The 17,135-nt window shown below is 40.2% G+C and overlaps 1 protein-coding gene across 1 annotated transcript in view; it reads left to right on the forward strand.

The window, feature by feature from the left end:
* Positions 1-17,135, forward strand: part of LOC124775166 (secretin receptor-like) — a 191,198-nt gene that overhangs the window by 102,691 nt on the left and 71,372 nt on the right. The window contains exons 6-8 of the mRNA XM_047250006.1: positions 461-635; positions 891-1,047; positions 5,165-5,295. Coding sequence (XP_047105962.1) covers positions 461-635; positions 891-1,047; positions 5,165-5,295 — 463 coding nt within the window. The remainder of the gene's footprint in view (positions 1-460; positions 636-890; positions 1,048-5,164; positions 5,296-17,135) is intronic.

Below are 17,135 nucleotides of genomic sequence, written 5' to 3' on the forward strand. Positions count from 1 at the left end.
CATTTTTTTCGAAATAGTCCTGCTTTCGGTAGTATTAGTCCCTCGTAGTGAGCAAGGGAGTTTCCTCGAAGTTCGGAAAACAGGACAGAGATCTGACAGGTGTCAGCAGCGTGAGTCACGCTTGGATTGCTCACTGTCCACGAATGGCAAGGTTCTGGGTTCTACTGCCAGTGTGACACACAGTATTATTCTACCAGGAAGTTCAAAACAACACGCATTCCGCTACGGTGTGAAAGATTCACTGTGGAAGAAAAGACAGTTTCACCTACATACGTATGAGTAGTTTCGTTACGTCAGATTGTTCTTACTCAGTCCACAGTGACCAATATTTCGGAACATGCCTGCCGAGGGACATGCATTTATAAATTCAGGGGGTAATACGAGTTTATCTAGAAGCTAAATGCAAATACTCATTGCAAAGTGTCTTCGTCTCGCCTATGACCCGTACCGGTGGTTTCAGGCGGCTGCGCTGCCCGCGGTACCGGCTGTACATGCACCTCTTCGCCTCGTTCATCTTCCGCTCCCTGATGGGACTGCTCAAGGACGCGCTCTTCGTCGACGGCGTCGGCCTCGCATCAGACGTCGCCTACAACGAGGACGGACACATCGTCTTCCTCACTAATAGCACCGTAAGTGCTTGTTGACTGTTACTTCCACTATGCACACAGCTCATGCTACCGTTACAGAGCAGTTGCGACTGTTTCCTGTCTCCTGACAATAATACATTCTCACTTTGCCCTTTACATTTCACTTAAAAACAATAAAAGGAAGGGGAAGTGGCAAGGAAAAGGGAATAGCACAACGCTACGTGCCGTCCAGTGATGTGTACGGCTCCTCAGTGAAGCGCTACCTGTGGCTGAGCGGTGCCGTGTGTCGTTGTGCTGCCGCAGCACTGGCGCTGCAAGCTGGTGACGAGCCTGTGGCAGCTGTCGATCGCGGCCAACTTCTCGTGGATCCTGGCGCAGGGCCTCTACCTGCACAACCTGGTGGTGTTCGCGCTGCCCGCCCACGCCGGGCGCGTCGCCAGCTACGTCGCCCTGGGCTGGGGTAAGTGCTGCAGAGCGTATCACTGCACAAGCCTGTCTGTGCCACCAACTTCAGCCGGATGCTCTCCCCGCTTACGAATTTGATAAGATCCAACGACAATTAGAGATTCAGTTACATAACTACACTATTGGCCATTAAAATATCTACACCACGAAGATGACATGCTACAGACGCGAAATTTAACCGGCAGGAAGAAGATGCTGTGATATGCAAATGATTAGCTTTACAGAGCATTCACACAAGGTTGGCGCCGGTGGCGACACCCACAACGTGCTGACATGAGGAAAGTTTCCAACCGATTTCTCATACACAAACAGCAGTTGACCGGCGTTGCCTGGTGAAACATTGTTGTGATGCGTCGTGTCATCACGTTTCCGACTTTGATAAAGGTCGGATTGTGGTCTATCGCGATTGCGGTTTATCGTGTGGCGACATTGTTGTTCGCGTTAGTCGAGATCCAATGACTGTTAGCAGCATATGGAATCGGTGGGTTACGGGTAATACGGAACGCCGTGCTGGATCCCAACGGCCTCGTATCACTAGTAATCGAGATGACAGGTATCTTATCCGCATGGCTGTAAAGGTTCGTGCAGCCACGTCTCGATCTCTGACTCAACAGATGGGGACGTTTGAAGGACAACAACCATCTACACGAACAGTTCGACGACCTTTTTAGCAGCATGGACTATCAGCTCGGAAACCATGGCTGCGGTTACCCCTGACGCTGCATCACGGACAGGAGCGCCTGCGATGGTATACTCAACGACGAACCTGGGTGCACGAATGGTAAAACGCCATTTTTTCGGAACTATCCAGGTTCTGTTTACAGCATCGTGATAGTCGCATCCGTGTTTGGCGACATCGCGGTGAACGCATATCGGAAGCGTGTATCCGTCATCGCCATACTGGCGTATCTCCCGGCATGATGGTATGGGGTGCCATTGGTTACACGTTTCGGTTACCTCTTGTTCGCATTCAGGGCACTTTGAACAGTGGTCGTTACATTTCAGATCTGTTACGACCCGTGGCTCTACCCTTCATTCGATCCCCGCGAAACCCTACATTTCAGCAGGATAATGCACGAACGCATATTGCAGGTGCTGTACGGGGCTTTCTGGACCCAGAAAATGTTCGACTGCTGCCCTGGCCAGCACATTCTCCAGATCTCTCACCAACTGAAAACGTCTTGTCAATGGTGGCCGCGCAACAGGCTCGTCACAATACACCAGTCACTACTCTTGATGAACTGTGATATCGTGTTGAAGCTGCATGGGCAGCTGTACCTGTACCCGCCATCCAAGCTCTGTTTGACTCAATGGCCAGGCGTATCAAGGCCGTTATTACGGCCAGAGGTGGTTGTTCTAGGTACTGATTTCTCAGGATCTATGCACCCAAATTGCATGAAAATGTAATCACATATTAGTTCTAATATAATATATTTGTCCAATGAGTACCCGTTTATCATCTGCATCTCTTCTAGGTTGTAGCAATTTTACTGGCCAGTAGTGTATTTGTTACGGTGTTAACTCCAAAAGCAAGCTTCCATTATCGAGCCAGGAGGAAACGTCCCGTGTAAGCAGATTTATGATTATGAACTACGAAGCCGGCCGGAGTGGCCGTGCGGTTTTAGGCGCTAAAGTCTGGAGCCGGACGACCGCTACTCTCGCAGGTTCAAATCCTGCCTCGGGCATGGGTGTGAGTGATGTCCTTAGGTTAGTTAGGTTTAATTGGTTCTACGTTCTAGGGGACTGATGACCTCAGAAGTTAAGTCGCATAGTGCTCAGAGCCATTTGAACAATTTTTTTTAACCACGATAACGATATTTTCTTGTTTTAAGGCAAGACAGCTCACTGTGTTACAGCACAATATGGTGACAAACGTTGTATTAAATGAAAATTTGACTGTCTAAATAATAAATGGGTCCTAATTTCACTTTTCATTTATTTAGTTTTGGGAACTACAGCAATCACGACTCTACAGACGTTTGACAGTGAATCGTTATTATCCTATAGCAATTAGTCAGACTGCGTGTTATTACTACAGGATAATTCTGAATGACTTACAGCCGAAATTACAATAGTTTCCAAAAGAAAATAAAAGGACAGTGAAATGCCTGAAGTGGTATCATTTAGCCCTCCTAGTACCACTGGGGTCTATATGACTCCATAAGCATATTGAAAATGTACAGGGTATTCAAAAAGTCTCTCCGCAGTGCCGTATGATTGCTAGCCGCGCGTGCCATATGATTGTTCGCCTGCCTGGGTTACTTCCCTCCAAGTGTTATCTCCCAACATTCCAGTGTTTCGTTTATCTCAGCCAGTGGCAGTAGTATCGTTGGTGTATGTGACTATGTGTTGACGTGAACGTTTAAGTTTAGTTCTTTTGTTCGTTTGTTTCGTTTTTGTGACTAACCATTGAAGAACGTGTTTTCAGTCGAACAACGGAGACAACACTCCCACATCGCGATACTGTGGGAGATTTGATTAACAGATTTCGAAGTACGGGTTCAGTGCCAGATGCATCGAGAAGTGGTCGTCCTAGAGTTTTGTCTGAGGTTAAACTCCTTGATATTTCCGATAAAAGGTCCATGAGTCCGAACAAGTATGTAAGAAAACTCGCCCAGGAAATCGATGTTAGTGTCGGAACTGCCCACACAGCTGTAAGGAAAAAATTAGAACTTTTCCCATACAAAGTGAAACTCGTGCAAGAGCTGAAAAGTACAGATCATGGCAAGAGACTGCATTATTGTCAATGGTTCAAAAATTTCGTTCAACAAATTTCTTAATGAAACGTTTTTCGCTGAATTGGCGTGGTTTCATTTACTCCGATACATGAACTCGCAAAATTCCCGTATGTCGAGTACTGCAAATTCATTGTGTACTCATGAGGAAAAATTCATTGTCAAAATAGTAGTTTTATTGCAAGTTCTAGACTTCGGATTGTGCGTCCCATGTTTTTCAACGAAACAATAAGCACACAACGGTACTGTAGTGATACTCTGTACCCATTCATAGGAGAACTTGTGTTAAGTGAAATACTGAACGGTTATTTTCAACAAGATGGTGCAACCGCGCATACAGCTCGCGTTTCAATGTCACTCCTTGCTGATGTTTTTGGTGATCGCATAATTTCACAGGGACTTTGGCCTCTACGATCGCCTGACCTAACACCACCTGACTTTTTCTTCTGGAGTGCAGCGAAAGCAACTGTCTATAAAAACCATCCAAGATCCATCGATGAACTGAAAACTGCAATATCCACTTTCACTGCTTTTGTTTCAGAAGAAGTGTTACAGCTCGTGTTTCGAAACATGATTAGACGAATTGAATTGTGTATTCAACAACAGGGTGGACATTTTCAACACTGAATGTGAAAATTTGTAAGTAAAAATGAATATTCAATAAATTAATAACTTGTATTTCACTGAGTTTCATTTCGGTACGTTCACTGCAGCATATGGCACGCGCGGCTAACAATCATACGGCACTGCGGAGAGACTTTTTGAACACCCCGTATTTCTCCCTTATTTACAAAGCTGTTAATTTTAAAATGTGTCACTTTCTGCCTCTGAGTCATATTTACCCAATCATGTTTTGCTCAGTTTCATATTTGTTAAAAATTACAATTTAATTATGTCTTTTTTCCACTAATATCACTGGGTCAGTAGATCCCAGTCTATTTTTTTTTTATTTCTTGGATGTAACATCAATAAGAACTGAATGATAACTGTTACAACGAACAGCTGTAATGTATGTTTTTATTTTAGTTCATTAAAATTTCCTATGGAAATTGATTGGGGTCATCATGACCCATGTGGTACTCAGTGAAACGAAAAAATCTTGGTAGCCGGATAGTTAAACAATTATAAAACACCGTGACTCCCAAGAACAATGAAATTATGAAGCCAATTTAATTATTTAGGACTGATCTGCAAAATGATCAGTCCTTATCAGGGAAACGAAGATGTAGCGATGTCAATGGTTGTTAAAGCAAATCGAAGGATAAGTGTAATTTTTGCAAATATCTCTGCACTGCCCTCCCTCTGCTTCGGTCGGAGTTCTGATGCTGAATGAAGTACTGAAGATATATTGCAAACTACTGCTAATATTTTTCCCAGGAGCGCCTATGGTGGTGGTGGCGACGTGGGCCGTAGCCCGCCTGGAGCTGGAGGACACCCTGTGCTGGACCACCAACCAGCAGCCGCGCGTCTTCCTGCTCCTGCAGCTGCCCATGGCCTGCTCCGTGCTGGTAACCAAGTCTCACTCTCTGATATTGCTACATTGTATGTTAAGAATAGTATCCAGAAGCACGTGTGCCTGCAAAGTGAATATTAACTCCACTGTGTAGTTTGAGTACTGAATTGTAATAACATCATTTCTGAATCACGTAAGTGTAGTTCCAAATCTTGACTGCATTCAGGTACTTTAAATTATCAGTGATAAGTTTTGGGAAACCTGTACACGGATGGTCAAGAGGGAAATGAACCCCAGATCTCTAGAATGCACTTCCATTATCTTGCTCATTGCATTAACAAGCTTGATCAATTTAGATAAAGTGCTTAAAATAACATGGGCAGTCGTCTAAGCATTAAATTTGAGTGAAGAACGATGAACGAGAAGAGACGTTAAGCGTTCAGAAAACAAAAACAACATGAAGAGAACTGTATTTCCCAGTGGAAAAAGTGTATTTTAAAGACATATAACCGGCCGCTGTGGCCGAGCGGTTCTAGGCACTTCAGTCTCGAAACGCGCGACCGCTACGGTCGCAGGTTCTAATCCTGCCTCGGACATGGATGTGTGTGATCTCCTTAAGTTAATTAGGTTTAAGTAGTTCTAAGTTCTCTGGGACTGATGACCTCAGACGTTATGTCCTATAGTGCTCAGAGCCATTTGAACCATTTTGAAAGACATATACCAGACTGAGATTCTCATCTTCCAACAATTCAAGAAATCAGAGAGATAATTCAGTCACTAAAAAATAACAAAGCACCTGGAAACGACGGCGTTATTGCAGACATGTTAAAAATAGATGTGCTCCTAAGGAGAATTCATGCATTCTCTGCATATACATGGAAAACTGAAACCATTATTTAGGACTGGAAGAAAACCATTTTATATCTGTTGCATATTCAAGGTTCTACGCAAAGGTCTCTTAAACACAACTGAACAACAAATAGATCATTTGACTGGCGAATATCAAGCAGGCTCCATGAAAGGTATATCGAATGCTATGCAGATTTGGTCTCTGGAGGCAATATTATGGATAAGTCGAAGTGTGTCTTCAGGAGGTGTGTGACTCTGTTGACGTACGAACCGTTTTGGACATTTTAGAACATCTAAGAGTAGAGAGACAGACTTGAGAACTAATATGCCAGACCTTCAAAGACACGGTTACGTGGCAGCCTTGGCGCCCCAAAACTTCCAGTGAAGGTTTTGAAGAAAGGACTGGACCCCTAGATTTGAATCGTCATTCACCACTTATTTCACAGAATGTGATTTATTCATAAAAGATTTCAGAATTAAAACAAGCAATAAACTTTACATCGAAATATAAAAGTTCTTTAAACTCAATAAAAGTTTACGATTTTAAACCAACAATTCTACAATATAAGGCTTTCAGATAGAAAAAAAACAATAATTTAATTTAAAGGAACTTCAAAATTTGTTTGGATGACCTTAACAACACCTTAGAGGGGAAGAGATCAGTACGTAAACACTTCATTTCACATGAACCAATTAATGACAGTTTTAGCAATTAATAAACGGTTGAACGAATAAAGAAAATTCCCAAAATTTATTTACAAAAAATAACAAGACCCAAGGGGCGCAACCATGCTGATAATAATTCGCCCACAGAAGTTAAAAGGTAATGGCAATAAAAGGCAAGAACTCGAGCCAAAAAAACCAAGGGGATCACAACCCCTGCTATTGACAGTAATTTTGAACAATACGGGATAACTGCTATTAGCAGCATTCTTAGTGAATACCATAGGCGAAATTCTCCACGCCCATCAACATTTTTAGGAAATCGTTAACGTATGAACCTTCCTTTCTTTCAGAAATTTAAAAATACGACAACAGTAAAATATATACTGATCTCAATACACAACCCGAAGGTATGGTAAAATAGAAAATCAAAACCCTTTTCTTTAACACAAACTCTGGCGACCGCTTGGAGAGCACAAGCTATAAAAGCAAACACTCGAAAACTGTGTCAAAGACTTTGAGGGTTAATACAAAACAGATAGAGCTTATCTTATATATGAAGTGACACAAAATCGACATAGTGTACAATATATGGGGCTACAGCCAAATGAAGTGAACAACCCTACGAAATTTAAAATGCTTGGGTCGAAACTGCATTAAAATTCACGAAATATCCAGTTTTAAATCTGCCTTACAGTCATTGCTTATACAGCGCAGAGGCAGCATCCAGTACTCCCTAGAAAATATCTGGTGTAATAACAAGGCTGTCGAATACGACCTCTGCTCGACAATACACAGTGCAGCCTGCAACAGACTAAAGTCCAGTACTGAGAGAGGGTAAAATAACAAATACCCTCTATAAGCACAGATTGTCAACAGTATCAGTGAAATAAATCAAACCCTGGCACGGACAACCTGAATTACTATTCAGCATCATCCTGAACTTAACGGATCGTGAAATTAAACTGCGCAATAGATGATGAATATGAATTCAGATTTTAGCAGAAAACAGGAAACTGCACTTAAACCAACTTTGGGGTAACCACATCTGCAGATATAGAGGCCAGGAAACATGTTCAAATAAAGTGACGTAAGCGCAGGAAAATCACCTTAACGCAATTCCAAGAGTCCTTGTCTGACAGCATAAATACTTCAGTTGGCAGATGAGTGAACCAGGTCCACACAGGAACAGCCGTCAAGGCCTCCAAGTGCGTAGACTTCCCGGCTAGTCCGCAACACACCACAAGTGATGCCGACGCCGAATCGACGACCACTGCTCGAGTCACTTGCTACGCTTGTACTGCTCTCACTTTTCTCCAGCGACCCCCTTTCTCTGTCCGCCTTAGAGAGCCACTTGGCGATCGAGTCACAACCGACTTCCGAAGATCAAAGCAGAGGGCAAGGTTCGATATGCAGTGAGCCGCCAAGGCTCAGAACACAACATCTCAAGTTAAGTTTCTTGGCGAAAAATCTGATCCTTTTAAAGTCCGTACAGAATTTCTACAAGGACATGGCCTCTCACCTCTTCTGTGTCAGACAAGTCATCAGAGAATGGGGAAAAGAAATTCGGGGTACGAACATCGGGACAGAGAATCAAAGTTATGTACGCAAATTTTACTGACTATCTAGCTGTCTTCACTAACTCTAGTGAGGAAACCAAATATACCATACGTAAGGTACACGAGATAGATCAAAGACAGGCTTCGAAAAATCATACGAATAGATGGAAAATTTAGGTAAACACATTAGAAGATTCCTACCAAAAAGCGAAATTTGGGAAAATTTCATACATGTCTTTTTAAGAGAAATCGTTTTACCATCAGGACACAACATTAGAGTCAATTTAGAAAGAGGCACCAAGCTCCATTAAGTATGCAGCATATCACAGAATCACTAAAATAAACGCGAGGTATCCTGTAATGCGAAAATTCGGCATTACTAGACAACTGTTTTGGCTGAAGCACTATATGCCTGAGAACTAACCTCTAGCAGACAGTTTAAAAATTAATTCGATTAGAGGAAGAGTGAAAAATCTAAGAAAAATTTATAGTTCCAATAAGACAAATATATGGATGAAAAGAAAAATTGTAGACCTGAACAAAGCAATAAACAAGTTCACTGATGCAGAACATAGAAAACGCTAGATGTTGTATGGTCACATCAGGAGAATGGAGACCACTAGATTAAAAAATGCTGCTTAAGACAATGAATTATAAAAAAGAGGTAGAAACCATTCTGTTAGAAGTAAAGAAGAAGGGTTTTCAAGAAATCAGTGCCTCAGAATACACCAACAGAGAAAGCAAACCCTTTGGAATGCTAGTAGCGAACCACACATTCGCAGCCACTGGAAAACTGTGGACAGTGGAACAAAATAAAAACACAGCAAATTCATAATTTTGGGAAACGTAGAAGAAAAGGAAGCTGTCAGGCCAAGTTAACAAGGTCAGGAACGCCCTCTGACTGGGCGTAACGAATAAAGAATAAGATAACGATGAAAACTCTGTAGTGAAAGCAGAAAAACGGAAAAGAAGAAACCAGAGGTTTTTGGACACGTACATTCTAAGGAGGTAAGCGAATAAGGAATTGTACATGAAGATACTAAAAAGGGAGTAAAATGTCATTATTCAGAAGAAGTCACACATTAGTATGACTGCAGAAATAAATCTGATAAGATGGTAGGTGCAAAAGTGCACAACGGCATTCCTATTCAGGAAAAAGGATGACGCCTTACAACTATTAAGTAACAATTCTGTACTGTTTTGCTACTTTTATTAAGATGGTTGTGTGGCCTTAAAACACAATATGATCGTCGAGAGAGTAAGACGATTATTTACATGCAAATTAAGAGAAAGGACACAGGAGAAAGCTAAAAATCATAGATAAATGAAAAAGGAGGAAAAAAGGAGATAATTGTTAACCAAAGCTGCGTTGTGAGAATAAGCGTGGAAGAATGGTTTTTCCCCAGTGTTTTCTGATATATCTGTTAACAATGAACCTATGAGGTACAGTTAAGAACGATCGGCAACTGCTTCGGGCGCTTTCCACGAGACCGAAAAGAAGGCCTATCAGAATCTGATTCATTTTATACCTCGATTCATAATGCTAGCCGCAAGTGCTTCAAGATTGAGCCACTCACAGAACATGTTGTTGCTGGAGTCTTCAGTCCGAAGATTGGTTTGATGCAGGTCTCTATGCTACTGTATCCTTGTCAAGGCTCATCATTTCCGAATGACTATTTCAACTTACATCTTCCTCAGTCTGCTTGCTACATTCATTTCTTGGTCTCTGTCTACGATTACCCCACATTCCCCCCTTCCCACTTCCCTCCAATAGTAAATTGGTGATTCCTTGATGGCTCAGAATGTGTTCAATATACAAAAAAATAAAAAAGGAAGTTGAAATGTGTGTGAATTCCTAAGGGATCCAACTGCTGAAGTCATCGGTCCGCTGACTTACACACTACGGTACTTAACCTAACTTACGCTAAGAACAACACACATACCCATGTCCAAGGGAGGACACGAACTCCGGTAGGAGGGGCCGCGCAATGCGTGACATGGCACCTCAAACACCGAGGCCACTCCACGTGGTTGTTTTCTATAAACCGAGTGCCTCTTGTTGTCAGGTTGAGCAACAAATTTCTAATCCCCAAAATTATATTCAGTACCTCCTCATTAATTAAGTGATAATCCATCTAACCTCCAGCATTCTTCTGTAGCACCACATTTCAAAATGTTCAGTTCTCTTCTTCTCTGATCGGCTCATCGATCGTCCATGTTTCACTTCCATACACGGTTACACTCCATTCAAATGCTTTCAAAAATGTCTTGCTATCACTTAAATCAATATTCGATGTTAAAAAATTTCTTTTTTTCAGAAACGCTTTTTTTGCTAATACCAGCCTGCATTTTATATCCTACTTCACCATCATCGGCTATTTTGCTGTCCAAACAGCAAAATCATCAACTACTTTAAACCATCAATTTACCTTCCATTAGAAATGTGGAATGCACTCAACGACTGTCCCTCAAAGTGATGGAGCATAGCAGTCAGTCGCCCTTTCCTTTCAAGCTTTATTAAAGTAAATACTGATTTCAGCTAGTAACTAGCTATTATCACTGCCAAAATATTACACAAGTATTTAGTTAGGTAATAGTATAAAAAGTTATAACTTGTGTCATAATCTACATCGTTTATACATTAGATTTCTACTTTACATGTCTCATTTCCTAATCTAATTCACAAATAATCACCTGATTTAATTTGACTACATTCCAAAATCCTTGTTTTGTGGTGATGAACATCCTGTATCTTCAAGTCTATTGCTGTCTCTGACCGAGCGAGGTGGCGCAGTGGTTAGCAAACTGGACTCGCATTCGGGAGGACGACGGTTCAAACCCGTCTCCGGCCATCCTGATTTAGGTTTTCCGTGATTTTCCTAAATCGTTTCAGGCAAATGCCGGGATTTTTCCTGTGAAAGGGCACGGCCGATTTCCTTCCCAATCCTTCCCTAATCCGAGCTTGTGCTCCGTCTCTAATGACCTCGTTGTCGACGGAACGTTGAACTCTAATCTCCTCATCCTCCATTGCTGGCTCTGACGGAATTACAATGCGACCACAGATAATATGTACAATGTCGTAAGAGTCAGTTTCCTAGTTATGTGTGTATTAATTATTTTTATGTAACGATATCTGCCGGCCATTTACGGGTTACAAAGCTGCACATTGGCTGAGATTTAATAATAAAATCAAAATATTAGGATTTGTCACTACTGAAATACCAAGTGAGATAAACATTTAACCAAAACAGTAAAAACATCGGCCTATTACACAACAAATGCTTGCAGTGTTAATTAGATAATCCTTTATAGATAAAAGGAAACTGAGCAGGCCAAATAATTTCATATTTTATTTAAAATTTGGTTAGGAACCTGTCACATACCGTACTTTACATCCCTGAATAATGAAAGACGGAAAATAGATTTCATTTTTAATGGTACGTAAATATTATGTGCCCTGCCAACTGCAGCAATTGCTGTAACAACTGATATGTGACTGATCAACGGCTGCACATGTTTCGTATTTTAACCGTACATTGTACCCTATCAAAGAATTGACTGTGGTATCTTTCTGAAAACATTAAAATCTGCTGGTGCAGACTGGAAGTACGAAAGCCTGACAGTGGGAATTACGCTCAAGACAAACAGCGGTAGTAAAGACTGATAATGAGGAAACAGACTAGATGGGTCCTGGAAGGGATTTTGGGCAAAGTTATTGTGTGCCACTACGTTTTCTCGATGCTTATGTAGGAAAATCAAGAGATGAAACACCAACTCTTTAAGTGAAAAATGTTTCTTTCTAGCATTACAATGAAATGACGTCAGTATTTTAATTTTATCCGTTTCTGTTGTTGTTTCTTCCGTGAATGCATTACTTTCTTAAGATAAAGAACAACCGCCTTCAGTCATAATCGTGATTTTATTCCAATACACAATGCATTTCGAGCCCTGGGTGCTTAACTTCAGCCGCTTTGACAGACGACACAGATTATTTTTCAGATTAAGCCTAATTATGGTCCTGGTAACATTATAATGGTATATTAAAAATGGGGAAATTGTGAACATTAGTTTACAAAACTAACACAAATAGAAGAGTATCTCCGTGTTTTCAGTGGTGGATACATGGTTTTTGAAGCACATGTGAGTAAACATGTTTATGTACATGCACTTTTTCGTTCTAGAGCACATTTTGTAAACACAAGTCACAACAACTCCAATGATTTCAAATACAAAGATGCCACATTTCTAAAAATACGAAAGTGTTATTGCTTCAAAGGAGGTACGAAGCCATTACATTATTAGTTATGCAGGATATCATTTACAAAATTTACTTGTGAGCATTTCAAATGTGGGTTACATTATCAGACGGCAGCACTATTAAATATTTGCATCCTTAGGAAAAAATAAACTTTTAAAATTACCGAAATAACTGTGATTGCTATACTCTGTTAATTCAACATATTTTCGGAAGATTTTACTTAACGTAACATTATATATTCACAATGTCTTTGAAGGTTAGAAAAGTAAAATACACAACTGTAAAAGGATAATTTGCAAAAATAATTATGTCTGTATATAATCCAGCAATGATGACGGAATTAAAAGGAATAACTGCGGTTAATGACAGAGAGAGTCGTGAAAGAGGATAGGATAAATAAAACAACAAAGTGATTATAATCAGTTAACATCACGGTTAAACCATAGTGTCATTAAAGGGAAAGACCTTGTTACAACTAAGCGTACGCAGAAACGTTGATGAGAGGGAATGAAAACTGTGTCGATGAAATAGGCTTTGTATATCAAAAGAGCAATTTGAGAGATGAAAGGTTTGTTGACGGCAATACGATTCAGAATCATTTAAAAAAAAATTTTTTTTTCAAACTACACGTTCAGTATTACGGGGCAGCAAATCAAAGACAGTAAAAAAAGAACAGAAATACTTGAATAATTTTGAAATGTTGTGAAGAAAAATACTTAGCATGAAATGAGCTGACAGGATGAGAAACGAATTATTACTTCCAACAATAAGAGAGAAAAGAAAATTAGCGGAAACGATAAGAATGAGGGAATGATCTTGAATTTGACGTATGTTGCGAACAAAATGCCTGAAGCGAAGAATCGTCGAAAGGTAGATTGCAGAAAGAGAGAGAGATAACGAATAAACTCAATGACTTTCAGAATTGATGAGATTCAGATGTAAGGGGAATTTACAAAGTGTCCCTTAGACACCTGTAATAAGACAGATTACCAACGAAAAACAGAAGAGGATTGTACGATGAGGATTGGATAATGAATCACTAGTATTCGTACACCTAGTATTCTACACCATTCCTGTGTATTTTGCCTGTTATACTCCTACTGGCGTGAGGCGTTTCGCCTTTTAGCAATGAATTTAGTTCCAGGAAAATATGGGTGCTGCATTTAGATTTAAAAGGAAAGACTTTCGTATCATTCATGGTGAAAAAATACCTAACTGTGCGATATTGTTTATAACGCAAAAATAATGAAGACATGAGAACATATCACGTGAACACAAAATCGTTAGAGATCTGGAGAACTCACTAGAGATGGATCACGGTCTGTAATTTCTCTTTCAAGTACATCGAAGTTATTTAGTACTAGGAGAAAACAGGAGTATTAATGAACGTCACTGAAGTGGACGTGTTCGCAACGACAATTTCGTCTGAAACACCAGAAACTCTAGTTAGTTGGTTGTAATCTAACGGTTTGGGTTCTTAATGTATTTTTATTTGCTTGTCGACTAACTAGGGCGCCTACGATCAACAGTTACTTTATTGTATGGCACGAGATCACGGCGTACTCCATTTTAACTGACGATAACTAATATCAAATAGAAATCTGTTCCAAGTAAAGTACGTATTTGGAACAACTTGATAACGCTATCTATACAAATGTTTGTTACAATTTAGAACTCTGGCCGAAATATTTTTGTAAGGGCTACACGTAAAACGCCACAAAAAAAGAAAACATTAAAGAAAATTACATGCAACTTTTCAATACCAGCAGTTAAATAAAGGTTCCGTCACGCTAGACAATGGTCCTCAGTGTTCTTATGGTATCTCTTGACAACTGAACAAGACTTGGGCATACTGACCTAGAAATCTGTACACAACAACACACATCAGCTCTTCTGTATTTCAATCAAAAACAGAGAAAATTTCTTTGATTAGAATTCAGTATTCATTACGAATCACCTATGCAGTAGGCTACGACAGTTACTCAGTGATAAAACAAGCCTCTTTTCAGGTTAACTGCGCTTTGGTCAAATAAGTTGAAAGTTTGCAACGATTTAATTAAAAAACTCAATTAACGATGCTGCTGGCGGTTGAATTTGGTGAAAATACTTCAGTAACGCCCTGTTAATAATTCATGCAACATTGAGAAATGAGAATGGCATAGTAATTCAGGGTAATTTCGTATCATACAATAAGTAATTTGGAACTCAATCAAGTAGTCATTGATATAATATAACGAATTCATTGCGAACTACGTGTCAACTGGAATCTGGTATGATGGTTTTAGTTTCACTTTCGCTTTCCAGCACGTACGTCACCCTACTCATACTGTAGTAAAAGAACGCCATTGGCCTTATACAGTGGGTGATTATAAATATAAGGTTACCACCATTTTAGGTGGACAATGGCACCAATAGAATACTGGAAAGGAATTCGAAGAATTTTTAGTTGTTAACTGATTGTTTAAAGCTGCAATTTTCTGCATAACTTAGAAAATTTTGTACTATCTCATGTGAAATCTCTCAGTACTTGATTGCTTTCCGAGTAGTAATTACACATTATTTGCTTCCAAAGAACCACAGTTTCTTTAATGTTTAGTATACAAAAGTCAACCATGAACTGTACTATGTTAGTGCGTAGCTGACTCTTCCACGGTTTCAAGTCAAAACATTTTTAGTTTAATAACATGGAATACAATTAAGGATTTTGTAAAAATTTATACTAAGATAGTGATATTTTGTTTTCCATCAATACCCGTTTAAACTGTAGTTAATTTGTTTATTCACCAAAGCCAGAAGTTAACGAAACAATTTCATGGTATTATGTGATAGAATACGAGAAACAAAGGATGTTGAAACAAAGTTCATTAAATAATGCTTCTGAAAAACAAAGCATTTTTATCAAACTGTTGAAATTTAGTACACAGGATGTTACAAAACAGTACTGGCAATTTTTAATGCGATTTAGAGTGTGCCTTAAGGAACAAAGTGAGAATAGAAACACACGTGCTGAAATGTCTTCCAACTGCACTACAGGACACGGAAAATATAGGTTCTAACAACTGTCGCTAGGCCACCTTTTTTTCCACAAACGAGAAATTGTATAGTGATACGCATATGGAGCGGTTTGAGGTTGAGAACACAACAATAATCATAGAATCACGATTTTCTTAGCTGTTAACATTCAAAAATATGTCCACAATAAAGTAATGAGTATTCTGTTTCTGACCTCAGAGTTGGTTTATCTGGGTGTTCAATCTTTATAGCTTTGAGAAAAATATGGAAGATAAACAAGAAGGATGTGTATGATAGTGCATTTTTTACCAGAATGTTTACAGCTGTTTCAGAAACATGGATAAGTGACAGCCGCCATCAGTGTTCCGCACAACAGCTAGAAACTACATCACTCAAAGAAAGATGATCAACAACAGATCTAGAACAGAAATATCACCCTATAGGTCCACGGGTATTTGGTTGGTTGGTTGATTTTGGGAGGAGGGACCAAACAGCGAAATCATCAGTCCCATCGGATTAGGGAATAATGGGGAAGGAAGTCGACGTGTCCTTTTAAGGGAAGCATCCCGGCATTTGGATGGAACTATTTAGGGAAATAACGGAAACCTAAATCAGGACGACCGGACGCAGGTTTGAACCGTCGTCCTCCCGAATGCGAGTCCAGTGCTCATACCACTGCACCACCTCGCTCGATCATGGATATTTAACCAGGATTCCACTGCAGAATTTTCTGCTTTCTCCTATGGCTCTAAGAAACTGTGTACTGAGTGTATGTTGTATGTCATTGGAAAGCTTTTGTTTCCAAACCAATCACCCAAATTATTTTTAGAAAGATAGGTATCATATTTAGTGACAGTACAGTCAATCGAAAACAGATTTTCTACTAAGAGTAGCCTATATGACATTCACTTTCTATAACATATTTTCTTGCGATCAGGATGATTCAACATGTCTTGTGGACTGTAAGGTCTGAGGTTTGCGGCCTCGTCCTATTGTCCGTGGTCGTTGCTTCATGGCGCAACAGTGTTCACTTGCCAATCCTTTTCCTCAGATAAACTAGGGTTGTTGAGAAATGCAGACCAGTTTACCTAGCCAAATGCTTTCTCCCTCTATCAAAAATGGCTCTGAGCACTATGGGACTTAACTTCTGAGGTCATCAGTCCCCTACAACTTAGAACTACTTAAACCTAACTAACCTAAGGACATCACACACATCCATGCCCGAGGCAGGATTCGAACCTGCGACCGTAGCGGCTCCAGACGCATTACGCTGATTCAGCTTAGATTTTTTTATGACAGACCACAGGACTACTGACTGAAGTCATTAAAGAAAACTGCTATGCAAATATTCACATGTCAGTGCTTGTTATATCTCCTTCTACTAATGCTAATCTGTGCCATAGCTGCAAATATGCAGCACTACAGAGTCTGCAATATGTGGGACGGGTGATTACTTTCCTTCGTACAGAGAATTTTGCACAACAGACTTGCACTCATTAAGAACAAACACGCAAGGCCAACCGTCTTGCCGCAGTGTTAACTTCGGTTCCCGTC

This window comes from Schistocerca piceifrons, chromosome 2 (genome assembly GCF_021461385.2).
Source record: "Schistocerca piceifrons isolate TAMUIC-IGC-003096 chromosome 2, iqSchPice1.1, whole genome shotgun sequence".
Lineage (NCBI taxonomy): Eukaryota > Metazoa > Arthropoda > Insecta > Orthoptera > Acrididae > Schistocerca > Schistocerca piceifrons.